This window comes from Garra rufa, chromosome 18 (genome assembly GCF_049309525.1).
Source record: "Garra rufa chromosome 18, GarRuf1.0, whole genome shotgun sequence".
Lineage (NCBI taxonomy): Eukaryota > Metazoa > Chordata > Actinopteri > Cypriniformes > Cyprinidae > Garra > Garra rufa.
Window position 1 is genome coordinate 22,896,877 of NC_133378.1, and position 27,159 is coordinate 22,924,035.

The following is a 27,159-nucleotide window of genomic DNA, read 5'->3' on the forward strand; positions in this document are numbered from 1 at the left end:
TATTAGGGATATGAATCACAAGTGAACGGTCTGAGAATGACATATTTTTCCTCTATTTGTTCAGGGATATAATCCATTCACAGGCTAAGCATTTAACCCCATGGGATGCAAACAGAAAATCTCTTTCAGATGAGGAAGCGCATTTTTTATTTTTTATTTTTTGAGTAAGATCGGAAGAAGAGCTCATAAAATGTCGTGGGCAGTCATATACACTGTTGTGCTTGGCTTGGTTTTCCACTTCCTTCCACATCCTTCCTTTCTCCTTTGTGACAACTTTCAAAAACACAGGCCTTGATGTAAATCTTCTGTTTTTATGGATTATATAAATTCTCAATAGAATGCCGTTGTTACTAGACTATTATTCTACATACAGAACATTTCAGGAGAAGTTTACTTCCAGAACAAAAATGTACAGATAATTTACTCACCCCCTTGTCATCCAAGATGTTCTAGTCTTTCTTTCTTCAGTCGTAAAGAAATAGTTTTTTGAGGTAAACATTTCAAGATTTCTCTCCATATAGTGAACTTCTATGGAGCCTGCGAGTTTGACCTTCCAAAATGTAGTTTAAATGCAGCTTCAAAGGACTCCAAAAGATCCCAAACTAGGAATAAGGGTCTTATCTAGGATATATTCTTTAAAAAAAACTGATTTTGAATTTATGTACTTAAAAAAAACTCCCATCTCATTTTCTTCTCCAACTTCAAAATCATCCTACATCGCTGCAGAAGTTCCAACCCAGTGTTTACAAAGTGAACATCCAAAGAAGATCAAACACCCTTTACAAAAAAAGCTGAGATTGGAGTTTTTCGACGTAACCTAACTGTCATGAACTGGAATATATAGAGCTGACATAGAGCTAGACAAGACGAGCATTTGAGGTTTAAAAGTATATAAATTGTCAATTTTTTTTTAGAAAATAACTTGATAAGACCCTTCTTCTTTGGCTGGGATCGTTTAGAGCCCTTTGAAGCTGAATTTAAACTGCATTTTGGAAGTTCAAACTTGCAGGCACCACTTAAGTCCACTATATGGAGAGAAATCCTGAAATATTTTCCTAAAAAAAAATGTAATTTCTTCATGACTGAAGACAGAAAGACATGAACATCTTGAGTAAATTATCTATACATTTTTGTTCTGGAAATACACTAATTTCTTGGCATTATTTGACTATATTGTCATAATTACAGTAGTTCTTTATAGTATACAACTACTATTGAACCTTATAATGCCATAAAATAATAACTGAGAAAACATTTGTACAAAAATCCAAAAGGTTTTTTTAATCAAAGGTTTGGGGGCTTTTTTAAAAGTTTAAAAATTGAAAGTCTGCATTTATTTAAACAAAAATACAGTAAAAACAGGTATATTGTTAAATATAGTTAACTGTTGTTTATTTTAATATTTTTTTGAAGCCTTTAATATATTTTGCATTTTGATCCTTCAGAAATCATTCTAATTTGCTAATTTGGTCCTCAAGATATATTTCGGTAACACTTTCTATGAAGCCTGTATTTATAATACATTATAAGGGTATTCTTAAGGCATTATAATGAATGCATAATGCATTATAAAAAACCTTATAATATTTTGTATCATCTCATGAGTAGTTTTAATGTATTATATTTTTTACTTATTTGTGATTATAGCTTTTATGAGTATGATTACCTCCTCATAGTTATAAGGTATTAGAAGTCTCATGTTTCGCCATGTTACTGATGTCACCTTACTTAAAGCATACAAAGACCACTTATAAGTAATAATATTTCTCAAATAGCCATAAGATCATATGTCAGATCAGATGAATGTGTAATATGATCAGTTTGATTATTTTGATGGTACCCTTTAGACAGCTTTTGATACGTAACTCTGCAACTGCATGTCAACTAGCAGTAATTATTATTAGTAGTATGCTAAATATATGCTAACACTGTATTGTGACGGTTCCCCAAAAGACAAACTGATTTTAAGTAACTTTGCAAGTAGGTGAACCTTCTACCTAGCCTAACCTTAATCTAAGTCTACACTCTAAGGAGTGTTAGTTGGCGAGAGTTAGTTGCTTATAGTCAATAGACTAAGGGGACCATCACAATAAAATGTAATATAACGTAAAAAATAAATGTAATATGATGTAGTCCATTATAAATTTAGTAGATTTAATATGCCGTCCATTGTGTGTTAAAAATAATCATAATCTTAAAAGTTATAACCTCTAATTCTCAAGTATAATAATGTATTATAATTGTTGTTATGATTATTCATGAGATGATATAACATATTATAAGGCCTTTTATAATGCATTATGAAATTCCCCTTACAATGTATTATAAATAGGGGCTTCATAGAAAGTGTTACCTATATTTCTTATTATTTATCAATGTTGAAAACAGAATTATTTCAGTCCTGAATTAAAGTTTCCTGAAAATTTACTCATCCACATGTCATCCAAGATGTTCATGTCTTTCTTTCTTCAAACAAAAGAAATTAAGGTTTTTGAGGAAAACACTCCAATATTTTTCTCCATATAGTGGACTTCAATAGGAGCTACTGGGTTGAAGGATTTAAATTGCAGTTTCAACGCAGCTTCAAAATGCTCTACACAATCCAAGCCAAGGAATAAAGGTTTATCAAGCGAAACATTCAGTCATTTTCTTAAAGAAAAATAAATAAAAAAAGCTAAAGATTTTAACCACAAATGTCTTGCACTTGCTCTGCGATACACATCTGCGATTTCACACATTACATAATCATGCAGGGTTAGATCTTCACCTGTGTTTGAAAAGGTAGGTGGGACTTCCAACTTCAAAATTGGCTGACATCATTGTTTTACCTTTTTAGTAAAGGGCGTTTGACTTTCTTTGCATGTTCGCTTTGTAAACACTGGGTCGGTATTTCTGGCTACATCACGCATGACCTTTCCAGTGTGACTACGTAATGCTTGAAGTCGAACAAGATGAGCATTTGTGGTTGAAAACTATATAAACGTTTCTCATTTCGCTAGATAAGACCTTTATTCCTTGGCTGGGATTGTGTAGAGCCTTATCCCCATTGAAGTCCACTATATGGAGAAAAATCCTGGAGTGTTTTCTTCCAAAACTTTCATTTCTTTTCAACTGAAAAAGAAAGACATGAACATGTTGGATGACATGGGAGTGAGTAAATTATCAGGATAGAAAATCCCAGATTCAGCCCTTCCCTAACATCTAATGATCTGACTTGTGTTCCAAAAAGCAACTGAAACTCAAAGGAGCAGACAGAAACCCATATGACTGCAAGTGAGATTTTCCCAGACTATGTCAGATGTTTCCCTGGTTGTGCTTACACTGTAATTTCCTTTAGGAGGCTCAGGGCTGGATACGCAATGAGCACCTCATGACTCATAGTGTAGTTCTTCAGAGCTTAGACCGAGAACCGGGGAATGATACATCATCTCTGTTTTTCCATGACAGCTCTATGAAAGAGCTCTTTCAAGACTATATCTCTTTTATCACCCACTGCCTTCACTATATTTATTATTTTAAAAAACAGAGGATCTTTGTGAGTTAATAAAACATAGGAATGCTCTCCTCATATTTGTGCAAGACTTTTTATGATTTGTTTTTTATTGCTCTGAACCTCAGCTATTATTAGTGCAAACCCTGGAACTTCTCGGTAAGCTATAAACAATGTCATACTACCTGATAATAGTATAAACGTGCTGTAGCTGTTTAATATGGTGAATTGAGGAATGCTAGAGGTGGAATGTGTCAGTTTAGTGCCTCCGGCATGGCCTCGCTTACATTTCCTGGTTCAGCTGGTTTAGATCAGCAGCCACCCACACTAGAACAATAAGCTCGAAAATTGAATTTCTAAGGGTTTGTATGAAAATATGCCATGGGAATGAAACCATAAATGGCAAGAGTTGAAATGCATGCAAGGAGTTTACGTACACATTTACACGTCATTAGATGAACCATTCAAAGTATGCACTCAAACACAGAACGCCTCATACAATAGCTAATCATCATTAAGACACATACAAAGAGGGAGGCTAGAACCTGTAATTGCATTTGTTATAATGTAATATTCTTGAGGCAATCTGCATGTCTGACAGCTGGATGATATCAGGGATACAAACCCTCACCAGGATGGGATTATTCACTTGCTTCCTTGATTGCATATGGGAGTGTTGCACTTTTAATTTGATTAGATCATATCTCACACATTTGCTAACACACAGAGATCATACAGTCACAGGTGTTACGATCACACAAGCAAGTACAGACAAGTGTAATATGACTCCCTGCTCAAAAAAAGATCCTAAAATTATCACATTTTGTAGATTTTATATAGATGATTTTGTAATGTTATAGAAGTTTTTTTTTTTTGCCATAAATGTAGCTTTTGATGCTGAAATGGCATTTAAATGTACATGGACATATAAATAGATGAATGAATGAGTGAATAATTCAATGAATGAATGAATGAATGGATTATAATATATTACTTACATTCGCACATTAAAAATAATAAATATTATAAATATAACAAAATATACTGCCAGTACAAGTAAGAAAATCATATTAATAATAAATATAAAAACAAAGTTCAATAAATTGTATTATTATTACTATACATTAAAAATAATAAATTACAAAAACATTACAAAATAAAATACTGCAAGTAATAGTAGGAAAATCATATTAATAATAAACATAAAAACAAAGCAATGATTAATTATTAAAAACAAATAAATTATTATTCTTACACATTAAAATATTAAATATAAAAAAATATAACAAAATAAAATACTGCAAGTAATAGTAAGATAATCATATTAATAAACATAAAAAACAAAGTTCAATTAATTATATTATTATTTTTACACATTAAAAATATGAAATATATTAAATGTTAAAAATAACAAAATAAAATGCTGCCACTAATAGTAAAATAATTATATTAATTATAAAATAAAAACAAAGTTCAATAAATTGTATTATTATTTTTTATTATTGTTTATTAGATATTTTTAATGAATGATAATAATATTAAATATTAAAATAACAAAATACAATGCCAGTAATATAAAAATCTATAAAAAACTAAGTTTAATAAATTATTATTATTATTATTATTCATTAAATATATGAAAAATATTAGTTATTAAAATATTGACAGTAACAGTAATAAAACGTTTAATAAATGACTATTATTAGTAGTATACTACATTAAAGATATTATAAATAATAAATATAACAAAATATGACAAAATAAAATACTGCCAGGAAATGGAAAGAAAATCATATTAATAAACACACACAAGAACAGTATAGAATAAAACAATCAAGAAAATCATAAACATAACATATCTGTCTGAACGGCTTTAAAACAAGATTGAGAAGCAAAATGATGGAAGGTTTTATAATGTAAGGTGTCAAAGAAAATGTCTGTTTTCTTACAATTTTTTAAAATCTGATTTATTACTATTATTATTATTATTAATAATAATAATAAACTAAACATTTTGTGATTTTTTTTTTAGTGTTCTAGAACTTTTTCATTACAGAGACTTGATTTCCCAGACATCTTAAGTATATTAATTATTTTGGTGAATAATATAATCAGCCTGTAGTATTCAGAGTATGGCCATGTCCAGACATGTTTGGTGTGACCTCTTAAGTGACACCAGCAGGCTCCATTCAGACTTTAATACTCTTTCATCAGAGTGTTCAAACATTCAAATCAGTGCCATTTGCCCACTAAAAGGTGTGAAAAACTACACGTTCCCCTTTGTCAGTTAGGCTTTATTTAGTGAAGGGATCTCATGCTGAAGGTGTGAACTTCATTGCTCCAGTCCCCCGTCTTCGTCTCCCTCCTTCCCCCTTCCCCACACACACACCTCACTTTATCTCCACCCACTGACACACTCACTCTCTCATACACTCCCCTCTCGCCTGTCTGCCGCTTCAGTATCAGTCTCGTCTCTCCGCTGAACAGACACTCACTCACTCACTCCAGGGAGGTTGGATTACAACAGGGATCACTAAAGCATATTGATCGTGCAGACAGATACACCAGCAGTCTCTCATCGAGGAGATACACACACTGTCCCAAGATCAACATGGGGAGTAGTATGTCATGTGTCCCCCAACACAACTTCAGGTTCTCCAGCAAGAGCTTCATACGCAGGAACAGGTAAGAACCATGAGAAACTACCTTCAAACTAACAAGTTTTGAAAGTATGAAGACATGTCATGCAGACTAGAGGGATGTTATTGGTCAAACATTAGTATTTTTGTTTTGTTTCCAGTAGAAATGTCTAATCAGCTTAAAAAACAGATACATTCACTTGAGAAGCAAACTTGTGTGAAACAATTTGATGTAGAGACTATTTTTACTCAGAAATGTCTGATTTCACAATTACACACAAACCGCACAAAACGCATTTAATTAAAAATGGCATTTACAGCAGAAAAAACTGAAATAGTATTTAGTGTTCTGTAGTAATCTGTTTTATTTACAACAAAACACATTTTTACAGTGTATATTTTCAGAAAATATATTTTAAATTCATTTTATTTTCCTCACCCCACTGGCAAACTTTTTTTTTTTTTTACCAATTTGTTTTTTATTAAAATATAATAATAAAAAAAGGCAATTGGGTAAAACAAAAACAAAAAAATTATATATATTAATTTATTAGATTTGTTTTCAGAAAATATATTTTGAATTTTGTTTTTCCTCAACCCACTGGCAAACAGTTTTGTTGGTTTTTTTACATAATTTTGTATATGAAATTATTTGCTTGTTTGTTTGTTTATATATAATTTTAATTTGATATTTTTTTATAATGTAAAAGAAGGGAAAATGCCAACTGGGTAAAACAATCAGTCATATATTAATTTATACATTTTTTTTTCATCAAATATATTTTTAATTAATTTAAAAAGTTTTTTGTTACTTAATTTTATTATATGAAAACATTTATTATTATTTTAACTTCTTAGTTTGATTTTTTTTTTTTACATTTAAAAAAGGAAAAATTGCCAGTTGGTATAAAAAATATATTAATATATTTTAATATATTAATTTTGATTTGTTAGATTCAATTTGTTAGAACAAGATTTGTTATAAGAAAAAAATATTGTATTAATTTTATTTTCCTCACCCCATTGGCAATTTATTACATGTATTTTTATGTATGTATTCAAATATAATTTTATATTTTTTATATTTAAAAAATAAAAATGGTAATTGGGTAAAACATTTCATCTATTAACTTATAAGATTTGTTTTCTTAAAATATATTTATAATTAATTTTATTTTCCTCGGCCCACTGGCAAATATTTATTTATTAACCATTTTTTATATGAAAACTATATTATTAGTAAAAATATATTATTATTTTAATGTAATTTAAATATAATCTTAATTTGATGTCTTTTACCTTTAAAAAAAATACATTAAAATGTCCAATTGGGTAAACAATCAGTCATATATACTTTTATAGGATTTGTTTTTATCTACATCATTTTTATATGAAAATAATTATTATTTTAATAAAAATATAAATGCAAGTTTATATTTATATTTAAAAGAAGAAAAAATAGCCAATAGGGTATAAAAAAAAAAAAAATCATAATCTTTAAAAACACTTTTTAGCTTTTGCCTTCCTAAAAGGTTTAGTAATACACAATGATGTTTTAATGAAAAACAAGACAAAAATACTGATTGAAAAAAGATATTTTCTAGCATGCTGACATGATAAACACAGGTTAGCGATTTGAATTTAGCGGTGTAATGATGCTGTCTGTAAATCTCATTAGCTCAGTGTCAGGATCTCACTTCATCCTGACTGATACATTCATCTGCTGACAGAATTCACTAGTGTAATGAAGTTAGATCTATTTCTGTTTCCAGTGCAGCCTTCAGGGAAGGGTAGACTTCTCAGGTTTCGTGTTTTTTTAAGAGAATTGGGTTTATCCTGCACAGAAAGTAATACTATTGTGCTTGCACTGCAAGTGACAGCGATCCGTGTAATTTACTGTCATCAATTTGGACAAATCTTAAAACTACCTGTCATTAAAACAGACAGTCGGCCTATTTTAAATCAGACTTTGTCTGTTGTGTCTGGCTTGCATGTGCTCTGCATGTAAGTTACTGGGTTCAGTTAGGGTTCAGAGTCCGAGACCATAAAAAACTCTTTGTATTTTTACAGCGAACATATCAGATTAGAGTTCACTGTAGCAGGACCCTTTGGACCCCTATCAGGTTTAAAATAAGTCCACTGAATGGTTGCATTTTTAATGAAGACAAAAGGTGATTCGCTGGAAATAGTTAAAGCCTCTAACATAAAGTTCCACAAAGTTGTCGCTGTCAAACTTTCATCACTTTTACAACATGTTCTGTGTAACAAGCTGCCTACAACCTGCCGGATGAATTCTCCGGATGCCAAACACGTTCATCACTGAGCCCTAGTAAATCACCGATACTTCCCATTATTGTCTGCATGAATGAGCCCAGTGTTGTTATGCTAATAGCATTCAAAGCAGAGACAGATTGACAAAGAGAGAGAAGAAAAACACGGGACTCCTCTCTTGCCGAGGAAGATTTCCTCGCTGACATTGACTTCCTTAGCTTATCGTTGGGCAGGAAGGACTTCATTATATAGATCTGACACTAATGATTATAAATGAGGGTCATGGGTAACAAAAGACATTTCATGAGCAGGGCATTGTGGTTTGTAACACAAGCTTTATTGTTTTTCTCTTTAAATGGCGCAGACTGAGATGTAAAACTGATATGTTGACTAGTGCAAGCTAAGGAAGAATGGACATGTGTAGGGGTGATGTAATCTTTTGTGTGGGACACTGAGAAGCAGAATCTTCACAGACAGATTCTGACTCAGCGAGATTAACTGATCATCTTGAGTCAAGATAACCCCTGTGTGGGGTCACATCTTTTTTTTTTCGTATCCCACAACCCTACTTGACTAACTAGGGTCTACTGTTTTGTGCACTGTTTTCTGAGCAGCAGCCGATTGTTCCGGAAAAAGTACCCGCAGGAGGGTCAGGAGAAGTCCAACAGCATCATCAACATTCTCTGCACAGTCACACCAAGAAAGGTGAGGAACCTCACAGCTAAGGATTTCCTAATCTTCTCATTAAATTATGAAGAGTTCTGTGAATGATCAAAACGTACATTTTTTTGCATATTTTAAGAAAGTTCTGCCTTGGTTTTGCAAAGCAGAATGTTACCAGAAAAGTTTATGTTCTAAGCTTGTTTTCCTAAAATTTGGCTTAAGTTAAATGTTATTTCCAAGGTTCAGGTTTTTGTGAACGTTCAAAACCTCAATTTTTATGTTTTAAGAAAGTTTTTCCTTTTTTACACTAATGTTTTCGGAAAACGTTAGCAGAATGTTACCAGAAAAACAAGAACATTTTCCTAAAATTTCGCTTAAGTTATGAAAAAAATATTTCCAAAAGTTGTTAAGATGCAAAATGTCAAGTTTTTATGTTCTGAGAAAGTTTTTCCTTGTTATACTAAAGTTTCGGAAAATGTTAGCAGAATGTTATCAGAAAACAAGTCTATGTTTTAAGATTGTTTTCCTAAAATTTCACTTCAGTTATGAAAAATATTATTTGTAAAGTTGTTTAGGTTCAAAACTGCAATTTTTTTAAGGAAGTTTTTCTTTTGTTATTCTAACATTTTGGAAAACGTATACTGAATGTTACCAGAAAACAGGTGTATGTTCTAAGACTGTTTTCCTAAAATTTTGCTTAAGTTGTGAAAAAATCATTTTCAAAAGTTACGGTTAAAAACGTCAATTTGTTTATTCTTTTGTTAGACTAATGTTTTGTTAGCAGAATGTTACCAGAAAACAAGTCTGTTCTAAGAATGTTTTCCTAAAAGTTTGCTTAAGTTACGAAAAATACCATTTCCAAAAGGTTCAAAATGTAATTTTTTTTTTTATTAAAAGTTTTTTTTTTCCGTTATACTAACTTTTCAGACAACTTTAGCAGAATGTTACCAGAAAACAAGTCTATGTTCTAAAAAAGTGTTTCTAAAATTTTGCTTAAGTTAAGAATACATTTCCAAAAGTTGTGAAGGTTCAAAACTTATATATTTTTTTAATTTAAGAAACTTTTTCCTTTATTTTGTTAATATTTCAGAAAAAAATGATAGCAGAATGTTACCAGAAAACAAGTCTATGTTCTAAGAACATTTTCCTAAAATTTAAGTTCTAAAAACATTAAATTAGGTTAAAAAGTCCATTTTAAGAAAGTTTTTCTTTTGTTATACTAACATTTCGGAAAATGTTAGCAGAATGTTACTAGAAAACAAATCTATGTTCTAAGATTGTTTTCCTAAAATTTCGCTTAAGTTGCAGAAATATTATTTCCAAAAGCTGTTCAGGTTTAAAACGTCAAGTTTTTATGTTTTAAGAAAGTTTTTCTTTTGTTATACTAACGGTTTGGAAAACGTTAGCAGAATGTTACCAGAAAACAAATCTAAGTTCTAAGAATGCTTTCCTAAAATTAAGTTACGGAAATTTTATTTCCAGAAGTAGTTAGGTTCAAAACTTCAAAAACCTTAATTTTTTTGTAAGTTATGATACAATAACATTTCGGAAAACGTTAGCAGAATGTTACCAGAAAACTAGTACAAGTATGTTCTAAGAATTCTGTTCAAAATCAGATGCTTTAAATTCACAGCATATTTGAAAATAGCGTTGTCATAACTTCCAACAACATTCTTAGAACCTAATTGTATAAATAATATTTTGATGCTAACATTTTGTCAACGTTTTTCATAAGAACATTCTATTAACTACTGCATGAATGTCTTGTTTGCAACTTTTCCAGAACATTAGACAAAGTTATGAAAACATTCCCTATTAATTAGTCTTTCGCATTTGGGTACATTTTTGCATATCAAATGTTATTGAGAGAAGCAACTAACTTTTAACACTGTGTTGACACAGGAAATGTCACCCAAAGATCTCCAGGTGATCGAAAACATCAAATGGGACCCTCCGTTCCCTTACGATCCAGCTAGTGGATGGAAAAAGAGCAGCATCAATGTAAAAAACTATGGCAGGATGATCCACAGCTCTAAAGTCCGCTTCCGCTTCCTGCACTGCCAGGTAAGACACATATCCAAACAAACTACAAACAAACACACAGTCGTCAAGAATAATCATTCAATAAACCATTCAAAACAGACTTGCATACGATGATTAAAGTGGTCCGAGCAGCCGTGACAGTCACTTACTCACTCTCAATGAGGTAATGCATAACAAACAGGTGGAAGATACAAGATGTCACATGGAGCTTCTATGAAGCCCTGCGGGTATGACGTACGTGCATTTGCTGATTAATTGATGCAACTCAGTTTGGGGAGTTTAGGCCGTGTCGAAACACGCAGAGATGTGAGGTGTTGTGAAATGGCTCAGAGTTGCTGAGATTACCTGGGGCAGAGCACGCTGATCAAACCGCTGATATATTACACATTGGCTCTGAAGCGTGGGAATCTCTTAGGTTTGACAACATGTAGTCATACTGGGAAAAAAAATGAGTGTAAGGTGAAGGAAAGAAAAATAACCCAACACAGGGTGAGGTTAAAGGGGGAACATAATGTACAGTGGCGCCATTACAGTTGAAAGGATGTGTTACCTAACAGTATTTGTGATAATGGTATATTCTGTACCGTGTGGTAAAGGCCTAGATCGGATGAAAGGAAATGAGCTGTCCGTGATAAATCAATGTCAGCTGCTTTAACTAGTCTTTGGAGCAAACAAACACTTCTCAGAAAGTATTCACAAAGAGACTTGATTGACACAGACGTATTTAACAACTTAACTAAGATTGCTACATGTATCTGCATCTTTTTTGTAGTTTGCCTTCAACATGACCTTTGAAAATCTTGCTATTCAGACTATGGGAGAGTGAAATCTTTTAATCCACCAATGTTGTTGAATTCAAGCTTATAAAGCAGCATTACCCAGAATGATCCCTCTGATTGTGTCGATGCTGAGCTGATGGAATGTGTCTGTTCTTTCAGGATGTGCATGACTGCTATCTGGACCTGTTCCAAACCCATCTTCATTTTGTCTCCAACAACACAACTGGACTCACATACCAGGTAAAAGATGCACCTACTGTATTCATTTTGCTACACACAATAAACAATGCATACCACAGGCCGAAAAGTAAAGGAGCGCCTTATATGTCCATGCTTGTGTCACTGCCTTAGGCACGAACTGTCGTTTGAGTCATGTAGTAACAGAGACGGATATTACAGACTGTCTATGCTTTATGGTCATGTAAAATGTGTCACCTATCCATGCCAAAAATGCCACACTAAGTTGTATTCTATCATAAAATTTATCTCTGTCTATTGTGACCTGCATTAATCAGGTTTTATTATGCCTGCATTTATTTAGTCACTGGGAGGTGACGGTAATAAATGTTCATTATCAATAAAAGAGCATTGTGCAACGGTGAATGTGTCAAAGTGACAGATAGCTTAAGTGTCATAATTTTCATGACAATGTAACATTTGTTTTTAAAAGTTTAAAGTTATTCTTACACTACCTGTCAAAAGTTTTTGAACAGTAAGATTTATCCTGTTTTTAAAGTCACTTCTGCTCACCAAGTACTGCAAAAACAGTACAAATCTGAAATATGTTTACTATTCAAAATATCTGTTTTCTATTGGAATATATTATAAAATGTAATTTATTCCGGTGATCAAAGCTAAATTTTCAGCATCATTACTCCAGTCTAAAGTATCACATGATTGGGAAAGAAATTATAAAAATTAATACTTATATTTAGCAAGGATGCTTTAAATTGGTCAAAAGTGATGATAAAAAAATGTATAATATTACAAAATATTTCTATTTTATATAATGCTGTTTTTCTGAACTTTCTATTCATTAAAGAAACTTGTTTTCAACATAATAATAAACATTTTATTATCATTATACAGGATAAAATGACTTTAAAATATATTAAAATAGAAAGCAGTTATTTTAAATAGTACAAATATTTCGAAATTGTTCTGTTTTTGCTGTACTTTGAATCAAATAAATGCAGGCTTGGTCAGCAGAAGAGACCTTCTTTAAAAGACATTAAAAATCTTACTGTTCAAAAACTTTTGACTGGCGGTGTATACCAAATTAAGTCAAATTTTATTTTATTTTAAAATAATTAGTATATATGTAATGTAGATTGTCTAATGGCTCTCTATATAAAAATGTTTATTTAATTCGCTATAAAGGCAGACCACTAAACTCACTATGATTTATTTTTGTTATACAGGGAACACTTCCTCTCAAAGAGCTCACAATTTGCAAGTTGCAGAACAGGAACAGCTTTGGTGACCTGCAGGAATTTGCATTCCAGATAAACGGTGAGTGTGCTTGATAATCCAGAGTTGCACAAACAGGAAAAGGTAGGCAAGTAACACAAGATAAAGCAACAGGGAAATAAAGTTACATACATCTAATAGTATGTATATAGAGTTTTTTTTTTTTTTTTTTAATTCTAAACCCTGTTGTTCTCAGTGATATTTAAGTCTGGAATCTGTGAGTCTAAACTTACCAGAAAACATAAGACGAGTGAGGCGTACATTGTAAAACCACACTATGTAGGCCCAAAACCACTTCCCATGTTCGGACATTCCAGAGGTTCAAAAGCACTAACGCAAAGTAAACCTCCTCCATTTGCCACTAGTCAGAAAAGAGATAAGTTGTCCTCAAGACCCCCCTTGTTATACGACAGGTGCGCCTGAACTCGCTCAGCTGTGGAGCTACGAGGGCCCTTTCTTTCTTCACCTCTCTTTCACAGTTAAAGAACTTCACATTCCAGAGCACTGGACCTGAACACACAAGTTTGCTTATAAAATTTTTATGAGAATTTACCACACGAGAAAACATTGATTTTACTGCTTTGTCACGCTGAGCAATCAACTAAACGCGCCAAATACGCTTAACTTTCTCGGAAGATGAGTCAATGCGACCGCAATTAATTAAAAAGAATTAAAGCTTAACCCTTTACGTGATCTTAAGTCCCACTTTGCAAATTAGTGAATAAATCTTCTTATCTGGCACAGCGTTATATCAGATAGGACTCGCTACTGTATTTTGATTGCTGGGAGTGAGAGTCAAGAGCCTATGAGGCACAAAACAGCATTTACAGTCATGACTAAATATGTATTCTGGGAAAAAAATGATCAAGTCTTGCAAACAAACACGTGCCTTGGCTAAAAACACATCACACCTAACTGGAAATGACTGTACAGGGCAGGTCAGAGTGGCTGATATCTGTGTTGATAAAAACTGGAATGTGGGTCTGATAAAAGGGAGATTTCAGGTTGGATGCATTCTTTCAGAATAGCTGTTAGAAGGGACAACTGATTTGCTGCAAATGCATGGCATGTTGTAATGTTAAGAGCTCTTGAAACAGATTATTTGCTCTCAGGGTCAAAAGTGTCAACACTGACATTTTGACATGAAACAGAGCGACGGTATCTACACAAATGCATCTATACTTAAAAACAAGAGATTCACTAAAATATTCAGCAACCTGTTGCAGGCTCTTAAAGAGATCCAGATGGTCACTGGTCATAGTCATCTGACCTAACCTCTGACCTCTTGTCTTTGACCTTTGCAGGGGTCAGCTTGAATCCTATCATCGTGTACTGCTCGACAGAGGAGGAGATGAACAACTGGTTTGGGCTTTTGAAAGAACAAATCGAGGAAAACGGCGGCAGTGCAATCGCACTGGAGACATACACAAGAATTAAGGTATTGCATCTACCTTTTATCAGAATTACCTGAAGTATATGACAATGAACAAGGTGTTAATTCAGGTCAGAGTGACTCATGTTGGTCATTGTCCTTTGGGATTTCATAAGGGAGTGGTTTCTTTTGTGGTCACCTTGACTGGATTTGAAAAAGACATGTATGCTTTCCTGTTCTGACACATCGTGCTATTGCAGCAATTGAGCTCACTGAGCAAAACATCCGCATCCGCATAATTAGCTGAGATGTGCAATCGAGAAGCAACCGTTTTCTTTGAAATCTCTAATGCTGATGACACTCCCTTATCTTTCCCATATCATAACAAGACACATCATGCTGGTTTCTACTTTTGAACATGGATTCAAACCCAATATTGTCTCCAAAGGTGCAGTGCTCAGAAGAAACCAAAGTGGAAAAGGAGGAGTTGAGGAACTCTATCAGTAAAGAGCCCATTTACGAATGGGAGGGCTCGCAACGAGAGAGTCTAGGAACCATCACTTACGTCACGAAAGTCAGGCTGCAACACATGCCTTGTCAGGTAAGAGCTCTCCAGGATGTTCTCATCATATTATCCTTTATTTCAGTTTGATTAGTTATACAACCTGAAAAAATAACACAAAAAATATATTAATATATTTACATACATATGTTATAACAGCAATAGAGGGTTTGCACTTAACGCAATATGCACTTAACATATTGGCGATACTCGAATGTAAACAACTGCATGAATTGGAGTTAATGTACTAATGAATATGTTATTCTGCTAATTTATGCTGTCTAAACCATGGAAAAAATGTGTGGATGCTGCTCATTCATATAGAAGGACTTAGCTGAACTAAAGTTCACAGGTAAAGATATGTACGAGCAGTTTTAATGATAAGAACAAACACAAATGTTGTTGAGATTCTTGCCCTGAAAAAACACAAACACCTTTAGTTCCTCAGTTTTTGCACTCTTCTTGATTTCTTATAACTTTTGGCAGTCTGTAGTACTCCAAATGTTATTTCTTGGTTTGACCGATTAATACAGCCCAAAATATGACAATACTTGATCATTTTCAGCAGCAATAATCAGCTAAATATGCAAGCTTCGTTTGGTTCAGTGGCATTGTTTACGTTCAGTGCCGCCAATATGGCCAACTGATGATGCATAGTGAAAACACTCTATAGCAGGGGTTTTCAAACCTGTCCTGGAGCCTCCCCTGCCCTGCACATTTTGTATGTCTCCCTTATTAGGCACACCCAATTCAGGTCTTGCAGTCTCTACTAATGAGCTGATGATTTGAATCAGGTGTATTAGATGAGAGAGACAAGCAAAATGTGCAGGGCAGGGGAGGCTCCAGGACAGGTTTGAAAACCCCTGCTCTATAGCATTATCATATAAAATATATAATATTTTAATGACGCAGTTACTCTAATTTTCTATACTCAAAATATAAGACAATACAATTGCAGTCAAGTTCAATTTGAACACAAAGGCATTACGCAATTGAGCATGCGGAAAAGCCTTTAAATTAATTGTTTGGTCTTAGCATGACAAGGGTCTAAATTCACTTCCATGCTTTCTTAAAAGGTGCAAAGCAAGCTCGGTTTACACTCAGGATCTGTTTTGGCATGGTCACTTTCACACCCTCATTAGTCAAAGTCTGCCTGGTTTCAGCAGGTCTCCTTGAAACGACAGCATACAAACACAAAGCCCGCCAGTTCATACTGTGGGGACTGTCGTGTAACCCAATATCCGGCGTACGTGTGGCCAAATAGCTAAACCTTTTCCCAGAGAGTGAGGGAGGGTGAGCAACTGATAGTCCTTCTTAAGTGTACTGTGAGAGCGGAGAGGATCTGCTTGTGAAAAGGGTGTGTAAACCAGTTGCTTGCCTCACGCACTTGACTTGACTCACCCAACAGCTGTCTTTGAACACACCCTGAGCCGAGTTAAAACACACACACTCGTGGTCGGAGCAAGACCTCTGGGAAATCATGGCCAGCTTTCTTAGATATTATTACACAAAAGTTAGTTCCGGTCGTCGAATTACGCTCCGACAGCATTTCAATCTTCAACTTTCAACTGTTTGTTTTACTCCGCTTGTCTGTATTTGCGCGTTCCAAAGAACATGCGCTTTCAAAACAATGCTTCGAAGCTTCAAAGCCTTTACGAATCTTTTGTTTCGAATCCGTGATTTGAATCAAACTCTGATAGTTCACAGCTAAAAGGCTCTTATTGGTAAACTAGGGTCATGATTTATTCATGATTTAACCGATCTCTGGTCCTGTTGATTTAAACCGATTGCTGGTCGGTTATAATGTTGGTTCAGTTTTACTGAATTTCCATGAAGTGCGTGTATGATTAAAATAAGGAACTGATAGTTAATTGCTTTTAATTCGCCTAATAAGCCAAGTCTTGCCTAAAAGACATAAACCAAGCCCTTTAATAAAAGAACACACATTTTACAGACTTCTTATTTAATAGTTAATTATTTGTTGATTACATTTAATAGACTGCGTTTTAATAAAACCAATTGTAATTGGTTTGTAAAAGGTGCCTTAGTATATTTAGGTTGAGTTATCATTGCATATTCATCGTTTTGACCAGCAGATAATGCCACCCTGCATTCACACAAGTGCTTCAAAACAAGGAATCATTGTGCGAAGTTGATTCAGAATTTCGAAAAGATTTATTTTTTCCCATCATTAGTCATTAATCATCAAATTCTTCACTCAAACACACTGAATCACACAAAAAGCAAGTTAATGAGTGAGTCATTTACAAAAACAATTGAATCGTTTAGGGACCCATTTTGTGTTTTGCTTACATTCTCTCTGCTGCAGCAAAAAATAGATAAAGTAACTGGAAGAAAGTGTCTAAAACAAGTTACTATTAGCTTATTGCGGACTGTAGTGTAGGTCTATATAGAAACAATAATGACTGTTAATCAATTCCTCTGTTTGGCTGACAGGAGCAGTATGACCGTCTGCTGGTGTTGTATCCCAACTATCTCATAATTCTGTCTGAAGAGAACAATGGCCTCTTTTACAAGGTATGCTGAAATAATTTCATGTGCACAAATGAATGCAGTAGTAAGATTGCACAAATAATCTAGCAAGGCACTCATGAAATAATCTCGAATGTATTTGCAATTGCAGGGCAAACTTCCTCTCAACATGATTACAGTCACAACTCCCTGCCAGGACATCAAGCCCAACACATTTATGATTGAGGGTGAGTTAATGAGTCCAACTTTATTTGCCGGATGTTATCATTCTTGGCAAAGATCTGATATGTGCCATAAAGATGAGTGTAAACTCCGACTGTTTTTTTATCATGCTGTGCAGATGCATACGTGACTCTAACTCTTGTGGGTTTCGTTGTTAGGGAAGTTGATAAACCCCATCATCGTGTCCTGTCTGGACAAGAGCGAGTTCAATGACTGGATCCAGAATTTCAAAAGCGCTGACGTCCCCATCCTCAGCCCTCCTCCCCCTGTCTATGACATCATTTACACTCCAACACAGAAACAGGTGAGTGCTCACTTCCATCTCGGACATGGTGTTGAATATCTTAGATACTGAGTGTAAATGCTATGAGATATTCACTTTCTCCTCTGATATATCTCCTCAGGCTCCAGAGTTTGACAGGTGGAGCGGCAGCAGCCATGGAGCTACCGACCCACTAAGGCAGTCCCAGGACAAACGCAGATCCCATGAGCTCCAGCTGCCCAGTACCGTTGACAACCTTGTTTCCCCTGGTTATGCTGAGCCTCTCTGTGTAAGTGTCTATCCCAAGAGCCCAAACCCATTAACATCAAGCTGTGAACATATTTTCCCATCTGCAACGTGTTTCCTAGGTGAATTGCTCTCACACAGTTTGATTTCATATCTAGTATGAAATTGGGTTAGGCAGATTTAAAATATGGGGCATTATTCATAAGAATGACTTGAATGTTTATTTTGGTGGAGCAGCTCATGTGGTTGTGAATAAGATCAGCAGTGTTTCAGTTGGGCTGTTAATAATTAACACGTGTGCACTCAATTTCCTACAAGACTCTTGTGATTTAGCACTAAACACTATTTACCAAGTATCCTAAAAATGAAAATTCTGTCATTAATTACTGACCCTCATGTCATTCCAAACTCATAAGACTTTCATTCATCTTCGAAACACAAATTAAGATATTCTTGACGAGAGAGCTTTCTGACCTAGTCAGCAATGCAACTGATACGTTCAAGACCCAGAAAGGTAGTAAGGACATTGTTAAAACAGTCATGAGGGTGAGTAATTAATGACAGAATTTTTATTTTTGGGAGAAGGAGAAGTTCACTTCCAGAAGAAAAATTACAGATAATTTTCTCACCACCTTGTCATCCAAGATGTTCATGTCTTTCTCTCTTCAGTCATAAAGAAATTATGTTTTTTTTGAGGAAAACATTTCAGGATTTCTCTCCATATAGTGGACTTCTATGGTGCCAGCGAGTTTGAACTTCCAAAATGCAGCTTCAAAGGGCTCTAAATCAGTGTTTTTCAACCTTTTTTGAGCCAAGGTACATTTTTAATTGAAAAAAAAATCACAAGGCACACCAACAATCGAAACTGTAAAAAAAATTAAACTCTGTAGCCAATATTAACAATATATAGCCATTCTTATCGAAGTGTCTTGAACAGGAATCAAATAAACACAAAGAAAAAAGTATTTTATCTTTCATATTTCTTCTTCTTTTAAATAAAAAGTGCAATTAACAATATACAGTCATTCTTATTTAGGTGTCTTGAATAAGAATCAAATAAACACAATGAAAACAGTTTTTTTCTACCTACTCAGTGTGAAACCTGGGCCTGTTTGTATGAACACAGATCTGATAACTTATTAGTTTCCAAAAAATGTTTTAGACCAATTAGGTGAAATTGAATAATTTTCCAGGGTACACCTGACGATCTCTCACGGCACACTAGTGTACCACGGCACAGTGGTTGAAAAACACTGCTCTAAATGATCCCAGCAAAGAAAGAAGGGTCTTATCTCGTGAAACGATTGGTTATTTTCTAAAAAAAAAATTACAATTTATTTAATTTTTAACCTTCAAAACTCCCTTCTCATCTTTTCCTCCAACTTTAAAATCATCCAACATCGCTGCAGAAGTACTGACCCAGTGTTTATAAAGTGAACGTGCAAAGAAGATAAAACACCCTTTACAAAAAAAGGTAAAACAGCGATGTAGGACGATTTTGAAGTTGGAGAAAATGAGATGGGAGTTTTTCGATATACCTTAACTTGTCTTGAACCGGAGTACAGAGTACATGCATAGCTAGACAAGACGAGCATTTGAGGTTAAAAAGTATATAAATTATCTTTTTTTTTTTTTTTTAGAAAATAACCGATCGTTTCGCTAAATAAGACCCTTCTTCTTCAGCTGGATTTGTTTAGAGCCCTTTAAAGCAGCATTTAAACCACATTTTGGAAGTTCAAACTCGGGGGCAACATAGAAGTCCACTATATGATAAAAATCCAGGAATGTTTTCCTCAAAAAACTATTTCTTATCGACTGAAGAAAGAAAGACATGAAAACTTTGGATTACAAGGGGGTGAGTACATTATTTGTAAATTTTTGTTCTGGAAGTGAACTTTTCCTTTAATAGAGACATGTGTTGATGTTCAACAATATGACAAGGTGCTACGCCATTTTATCTCCTATAAATCAACATTAATTGCCATTCACAGCACATTTTATGTCTGTAAACCAAAATATTTCTGATTGAAACTTTAAGACTTTTTCCTATTAGGTTTTATCCACTGAAATTGATTGGCTTGTGGAAAACTGTCGAACAGAGTACAAAGATTGCTGTAACCTGCTAGAAGAATGTAAATACAGTCCATTTAATCAGTTTCTGTGTTGTTTGTGTTTGTACAGTTCATTTCCAGCAGGCCTAACTCCTCAGATACACAGTACTCGGCTCACCTGGGCAGCAGGAGCAGCAGCTTTTCCTCTCGCGTCCGACCGGCCCCTGACCACCACCCTGTTTCACTCCACTACTCCTCCCCTCCACAGACATCCTATCTTGCTTCAGAAGGTCCCATGTCACCGGTTTACAACACGCCATACACTTCGGTGCACTGCAACGGCCCTGTTCAACACATCAAAAAGGCCCCGCTAGTTAAGGTAGCAGAGCATGATTTGCATTCAGTTTGGCTTCTGGGAAAACAGAATGAAAAACAAGAATAACTAATATTTTTCCATCTGTCTTTTTTCAGTCAAACAGCTGGAGCACGCCACAGACAAATGTCAAACACCAGCTCTTAGTTCCACACCGCCACTCAGACTTGATCGGACACCGCAAACCTCTCTCGCCCCTTTATGACGACCCCAGCACCCCCAGAATGTACCCTCTTGAGGAGAGCTCTGCACATGCATTGGTAAGTGGGTCAGGATATCAGATCCGCTCTCTCACTTGACACCGCTGCTGCCTACGGTGACCGAACACCCCGAAAGCAAGGGCGCTGATTTGACGAGCTAAAGCCATGGAAAGTCCCCATAGCCTGCATTACTAATTGATCCATCTAGATGCATAATGAAAAAGGCTGCTGAGCGAATAAGGCAAAGTGTTGTCCCTGCTAACATGCACATTTGAAAGAGTATTTTTTACATGGAATGCAGGTTTTAACTTGTTGGGTTTTAAACCTGGATTACATAACAGCTTTAGGTCTAAATCCTTTAATCAGTGGAGTATGTTATAGGCTTAGTTTATTATGCTATCTTTCAAGTGAGGGCAAATCTCATGTGCATATTTTTGTGCTACACAGCATTCTTCTCGGGGCTCCATGGAGCAGTCGTATCCTCCTCTCCTTCCTCCTTCCTTCCGGCTGCGCACTCCTCCTCTTGGGCGGAAAATCAGACACGGACAGGCCCTGGAACCTGAGGTGGTCAGCAGTCAGTGGTCTGAAGAGCTACGTGCCCAGGCCGTTTCCAAACTGAAGTTACTGCCCGCCCCAAACCGACAGCTAGAACGCAATCACATCTCTCAGGTAATGGGACGGCAATAGATTTTCTTTCAAGATCATTTTACTTTTATTATGACCCTATTCAAATAAGTTCCTTAATGCACAAAATGTAAACTATTGTTCTGTTTGTGGTTGGTAAGATTTTTAATGTTTTTGAAAGAAGTCTCTTATGCTCACCCAGGCTGCATTTATTTAAATAAATATACAGTAAAAACAGTAAAAATGTACAATAATATTACAGTTAAAAATAATTTTTTTTTAAATTTTAATATATTTCAAATAGTAATTTATTCTTGTGAAGCAAAGCTGAATTTTCACCATCAATACTTCAGTTTTCAGTGTCACGTGATACCTTAGAAATAATTCTAATATGCTGAGAATTCAAGAAACATATCTTATTACCAATATTGAAAACAACGTAATGTTTTCGGAAAAAAAAGAAAAAATTCAAAAGAACAGCAACTATTTTAAATCGAAAGCTTTTGTAACATTATAAATGTCTTTACTGTCTCTTTTGATCAATTTAAAGCATTCTTGCTAAATAAAAGTATTAATTTCTTTAAAAAAAAATCTTACTGACCTCAAACCTTTGAAAGGTAAAGAAATATTTTAATAACTTAACAGGACCAAAAAATTATTGAGATGGATAGAAATAGGTCACTGTTCTGTTTGTGGTTGGTGAGATTTATTTATGTTTTTGAAAGAAGTCTTTTATGCTCACCCAGGCTGCATTTATTTGATCAAATATACAGTAAAAACAGTAAAAATGTGAAATATTATTACAATTTAAAATAACTTTTTTCTATTTTAATACATTTTAAATAATAATTTATTCCTGTGATGGCAAAGCTGAATTTTCAGCCTCATTACTCCAGTCTTTAATGTTACACGATCCTTAAAAATCATTCTAAAATGCAGATTTAGTACTCAAAAAAAAAAACTGAAAACAAATGTAAAAAAAAAAAAAATCTTTAGTGAATAGAAAATTGAAAAAAAAAAAAACAGCATTTATTTTAAATGGAAAATCTTTTGTAACATAAATGTCTTTACTGTCTCTTTTGATCAATTTAGTGCATACTTGCTGAAAAAAAAAATTATATATAAAAACATTGTACTAAAAGTATTAAGATGTATATAAATATTGTATGTATTTTAATGAATTAATAGGACAAAAATAATTAAGATGGATAGAACTACAGTCAAACCAAAAATGATACAGACATTAGATTTAATTTTTGATATTTTATTAATTCAGTGAGGACATATTATACCCAAAAAGTCTTCATACAGTGGACTACCAATAAAATTAATAAAAATTTGGCACCAAAAATTAGATTTGACACTTTGACCTGACTATGTGTTCTTACATACCTTTCTATCAGTTATCTGACATTATCAAGGTGAATTTGTTTTGACACAGTTTAACTTATGAGTTCTTGTCATATTTTATTACCATTTTCTAATCTAAACTATAGCGAATAAACTGTGATAATGTGAGAAATGTTAAAGGTGTCTGAATAAATTTTGGTTTAACTGTAATTCATTTGTAATTATCAAGATGAATTTGTTCTGACACAGTTTAACTCTCAGTTCTAGTCATATTTTATTACCATTTTCTATACTATAGCGAATAAACTGATAACGTGAGAAGGTGTCTGAATAAATTTTGGTTGGACTGTATAAGTATGTAGCTTTAAAACGGTATGTTAAACTTAACTCCTGTTCTCCTGTTTTTTTTTTTTTACAGAGAGGTTTCTCAGGTCACGCTGTCATGGAGACGCAGCAGATATCTTACAGTTACTCGCCAGGTGAGAATTTTTGACATGCTAAAGATAGGAGGAAGTTACAGCACCACAATGGCACGATGTTACGCACGTTTCACGGATGTAGATAGAGAAACAGATACGCAAGATACACAGCAAGCTGCACAACCAGTTTTGTGGCCACAAGTTTTGTTTAGAGTGTGAAATGTTGACCTAGATCATAAGCATATTTTAAACTAATCAAACAAAACAAATAGTTTAATTGAATAGCTTAAACGTCTAATTAGGCCACACGTATACACACTCACTTGTCAGGTTTAAACACAACACCACAAGGTGGAAATAATCCACGGTGACACGTGCATAAACCAGAGTCTCACGGCACAGCTAATACGATGGTTTTAGAATGACCTTCTCCAGCACACACACACACACACACACACACACACACACACACACATAGAGTTTGATGGGGTGTGGTTGCCCAAGCAGGACATGGCAATGGAAACAAGAGTGCAGATGAAGGGGCATGTGTGTGTATGTTTGTGTGTGTAATGTGGATCAGGCCCAGGGTATTTTAAATGACAGCACTGCAGGTGGCACATGAAGGAAAGACCACCGAAAGGACAGAATTACCGCTGAGGGTGATTTAAAGCTCACAAGTGGGAGATCCTGCAAGACATTTAGAGCCTCTCTGTGGAAAAGAACACAAGAAACGATATGCTAGATCTTAAATTAGGGCATGAAGTATTTAGATGGCTCACTTTACTAAGTTCTTGAACCATGCTGTGTGGATTTTGATTTAAATAATAGATTTTTACATATTGAATTCAAGTATCGGAACACACAGTTTAAGTTCATTCCATAAGTCAACATTTAGTAGAAAAACTAAATATTTCAAGTATTTGAAGACATTAATCATCATCTTTTACTTTTAACAGATGACTCTTACCTTCAGCCGGTGGATCCAGATGACCAGGAAATGGACTATGATAACATATGGGAGTTTGACCCGGATAATGGGATGATTCAGCCGCTGCCTGGAACTTCACCACACCGGACACCGGCTTACTATGGAGCTCAAGGCCTGGCCGCTATGACAACACATCAGAGATGGTCATAAAAGAGAACAATGGGCTTATGCCCGTCCGGACTTGCACACATAGCAGACTAATCAAAACCACACATGCACACTGGGCATGTTTTCACCGAGGACCGGCATGCCCGAGTATCTGAATATTCACAGTTTGTTTATGACATATTTTGCACATGTAATGTCCTTTCATTTTGTGGTTTCAAACTGCTGTATGAATGTGGTACAAAGACGTGTTTTACAGTGATTGATGCATTTATGTATATATGAATATGAGAAAATACTTAAAGGTAGCATTTGGGAGTTTTTGAATTAAGTTTAGTTTGTAAATCCTACAAACTGCTGGAAATTGTGATTGTATGCATATTTTTTTTTATACATACTGAATGTAAATATGTTATTTTTTCTATTTAAGTTTTACATTTTTATTATTATTGATTATTGATTATTGTTATTTTTATTTTATTTATACATCTTTCATTATGGCCTTCTACCTTTTGTTAAAAAAAAATCCTTTTGGTCCTGTGGAGGTCAAAGCTATTCATTTAAAAAGAAATAAGTCTGTACTGTTTCTGAATTGTTTGTGACAAATAAACGCAGTGATAAAACAGTAACTATTGATTTTTTTTTTAAACAAAACAAGTTCTTGAAACACCTTTATTCTCTACTCTAAACAATGTGGATTTACTATTAATTTGTAATCTTTAGATAGAAGTTTAGCATGTTGCAGGATGAGTTATAGGAAATAAATAGGGAAACACTTTACAATACATTAATTAGTTAACATGAACTAAGAATGAACAATACTTCTACAACATTTGTTCATGTCTTTCTTAATTCGTAAAGAAATTGTGTTTTTGGATTAAAACATTTCAGGATTTCTCTCCATGTAATGGACTTCTATGGTGCCCCCGAGTTTGAACTTCCAAAATGCAGTTTACATGCAGCTTCAAAGAGCTCTAAATGATCCCAGCCAAGGAAGAAGGGTCTTATCTAGCGAAACGATTTGTTATTTTATAAAAATATTTACAACTTTTATACTTTTTAATCTCAAATGAACATCTTGCCGAGCTAGACAAGACGAGCGTTTGAGGTTAAAAAGTAGATAAATTGTAATATTTTTTTTTTTTTTTTTTTAGAAAATTTAGCTAGATAAGACTCTTCTTCCCTTGGCTGGGATCGTTTAGAGCCCTTTGAAACTGCATTTTGGAAGTTCAAACTCGGGGGCACCATAGAAGTCCATTATATGGAGAGAAATCCTGAAATGTTTTACTCAAAAACATAATTTCCTTACGACTGAAGAAAGAAAGATGACATTTTGGATGACAAGTGGGTGAGTGAATTATCTGTAATTTTTTGTTCTGAAAGTGAACTACTCCTTCAATGTTAATTTCAGCATTTACTAATGCATTATTAAAATCACAAGTTGTGTTTGTTAACATTAGTTAATGCCCTGTAAACTAAAATGAACTAACAATGTTGTGGGGTAAGAGTTATAGTAGTTTTCCAAGACACAAAATTAGAGCAATTAGCCTAACATCAAAACTGTTTCAACTGACTGAATCTTACAGATGTTGATATTGAGATGAAATGACAAAATTAAAAATAGCGCAACCATTCATTAGTGTTGGGGCGATATTTTGTACCATCTATGATCAAGAGAAAAAAGTTAGGAGTGTGGGTCATCTTACCGTTCAATGCTGTTTTAAATGCTGTTAAAAATGCTGTTGAGAGATTGAACCTTCAACAGGGTTGGAAATTATGAAATTTGAATTATGAACGATGAACGAGTTTTTGTCCGCGTAACCTTTACCTCAGTCTTCTGTTGCCATCTGCTGGTGAGATTTAGAAGTACACGTTAAACGTCGCAAAAGAATTATATTAGTCAAAGGTTTTTGAACAGTAAGATTTTTTTTTGCCTGCATTTATTTGATACAAAGTACAGCAAAAACAGTAAAATTGTGAAATATTTTTACTATTTAAAATAACTGTTTTCTATTCGAATATATTTTAAAATGTAATTTATTCCTGATTTCAAAGCTGAATTTTTAGCATAATTACTCCAGTCAGATGATCCTTCAGAAATCATTCTAATATTCTGATTTGCTTCTCAAAAAAACTATATATTTTTTTATACTTTATTATTATTATTATTATTACTATTATTATTATGTTGAAAACAGGTAAGTAGATTTTTTCTTGATGAATAGAAAGAACTTATAAATCCTTTGTAACATTATAAATGTCTTAATCATCACTTTTGATCAATTTAAAGCATCCTTGCTAAATAGAAGTATTCATTTCTATAATTAACAACATTTTTTTTTCAGAAAATGTTGATTCAACAGCAAATCAGCATATTAGAATGATTTCTGAAGGATCATTTGACAGTGAAGACTGGAGGAATGATGCTGAAAATGTAGCTTTGATCACAAAAATAAATTACATTTTGAAATATATTCAAATTGAAAACAGTTAATTTAAATAGTAAAAAATATTTCAAACTTTTGCTGTTTTTGCTG

At 34.0% G+C, this 27,159-nt stretch overlaps 1 protein-coding gene across 1 annotated transcript; it reads left to right on the forward strand.

Annotated features, from left to right (window-relative positions):
* The first annotated feature begins 5,980 nt into the window (after window positions 1–5,980).
* Window positions 5,981–25,251, forward strand: LOC141291484 (uncharacterized). The gene is made up of 16 exons (XM_073823643.1): window positions 5,981–6,175; window positions 9,015–9,105; window positions 10,966–11,127; window positions 12,045–12,125; window positions 13,307–13,397; window positions 14,660–14,793; window positions 15,176–15,328; window positions 17,747–17,827; window positions 17,934–18,009; window positions 18,163–18,308; window positions 18,409–18,555; window positions 20,694–20,942; window positions 21,035–21,196; window positions 21,584–21,805; window positions 23,529–23,589; window positions 24,486–25,251. Exons 1-16 carry the CDS (start codon window positions 6,102–6,104, stop codon window positions 24,665–24,667), a joined length of 2,112 nt encoding a protein of 703 aa, XP_073679744.1. The 5' UTR covers window positions 5,981–6,101; the 3' UTR covers window positions 24,668–25,251.
* Window positions 25,252–27,159: the final 1,908 nt, after the last annotated feature.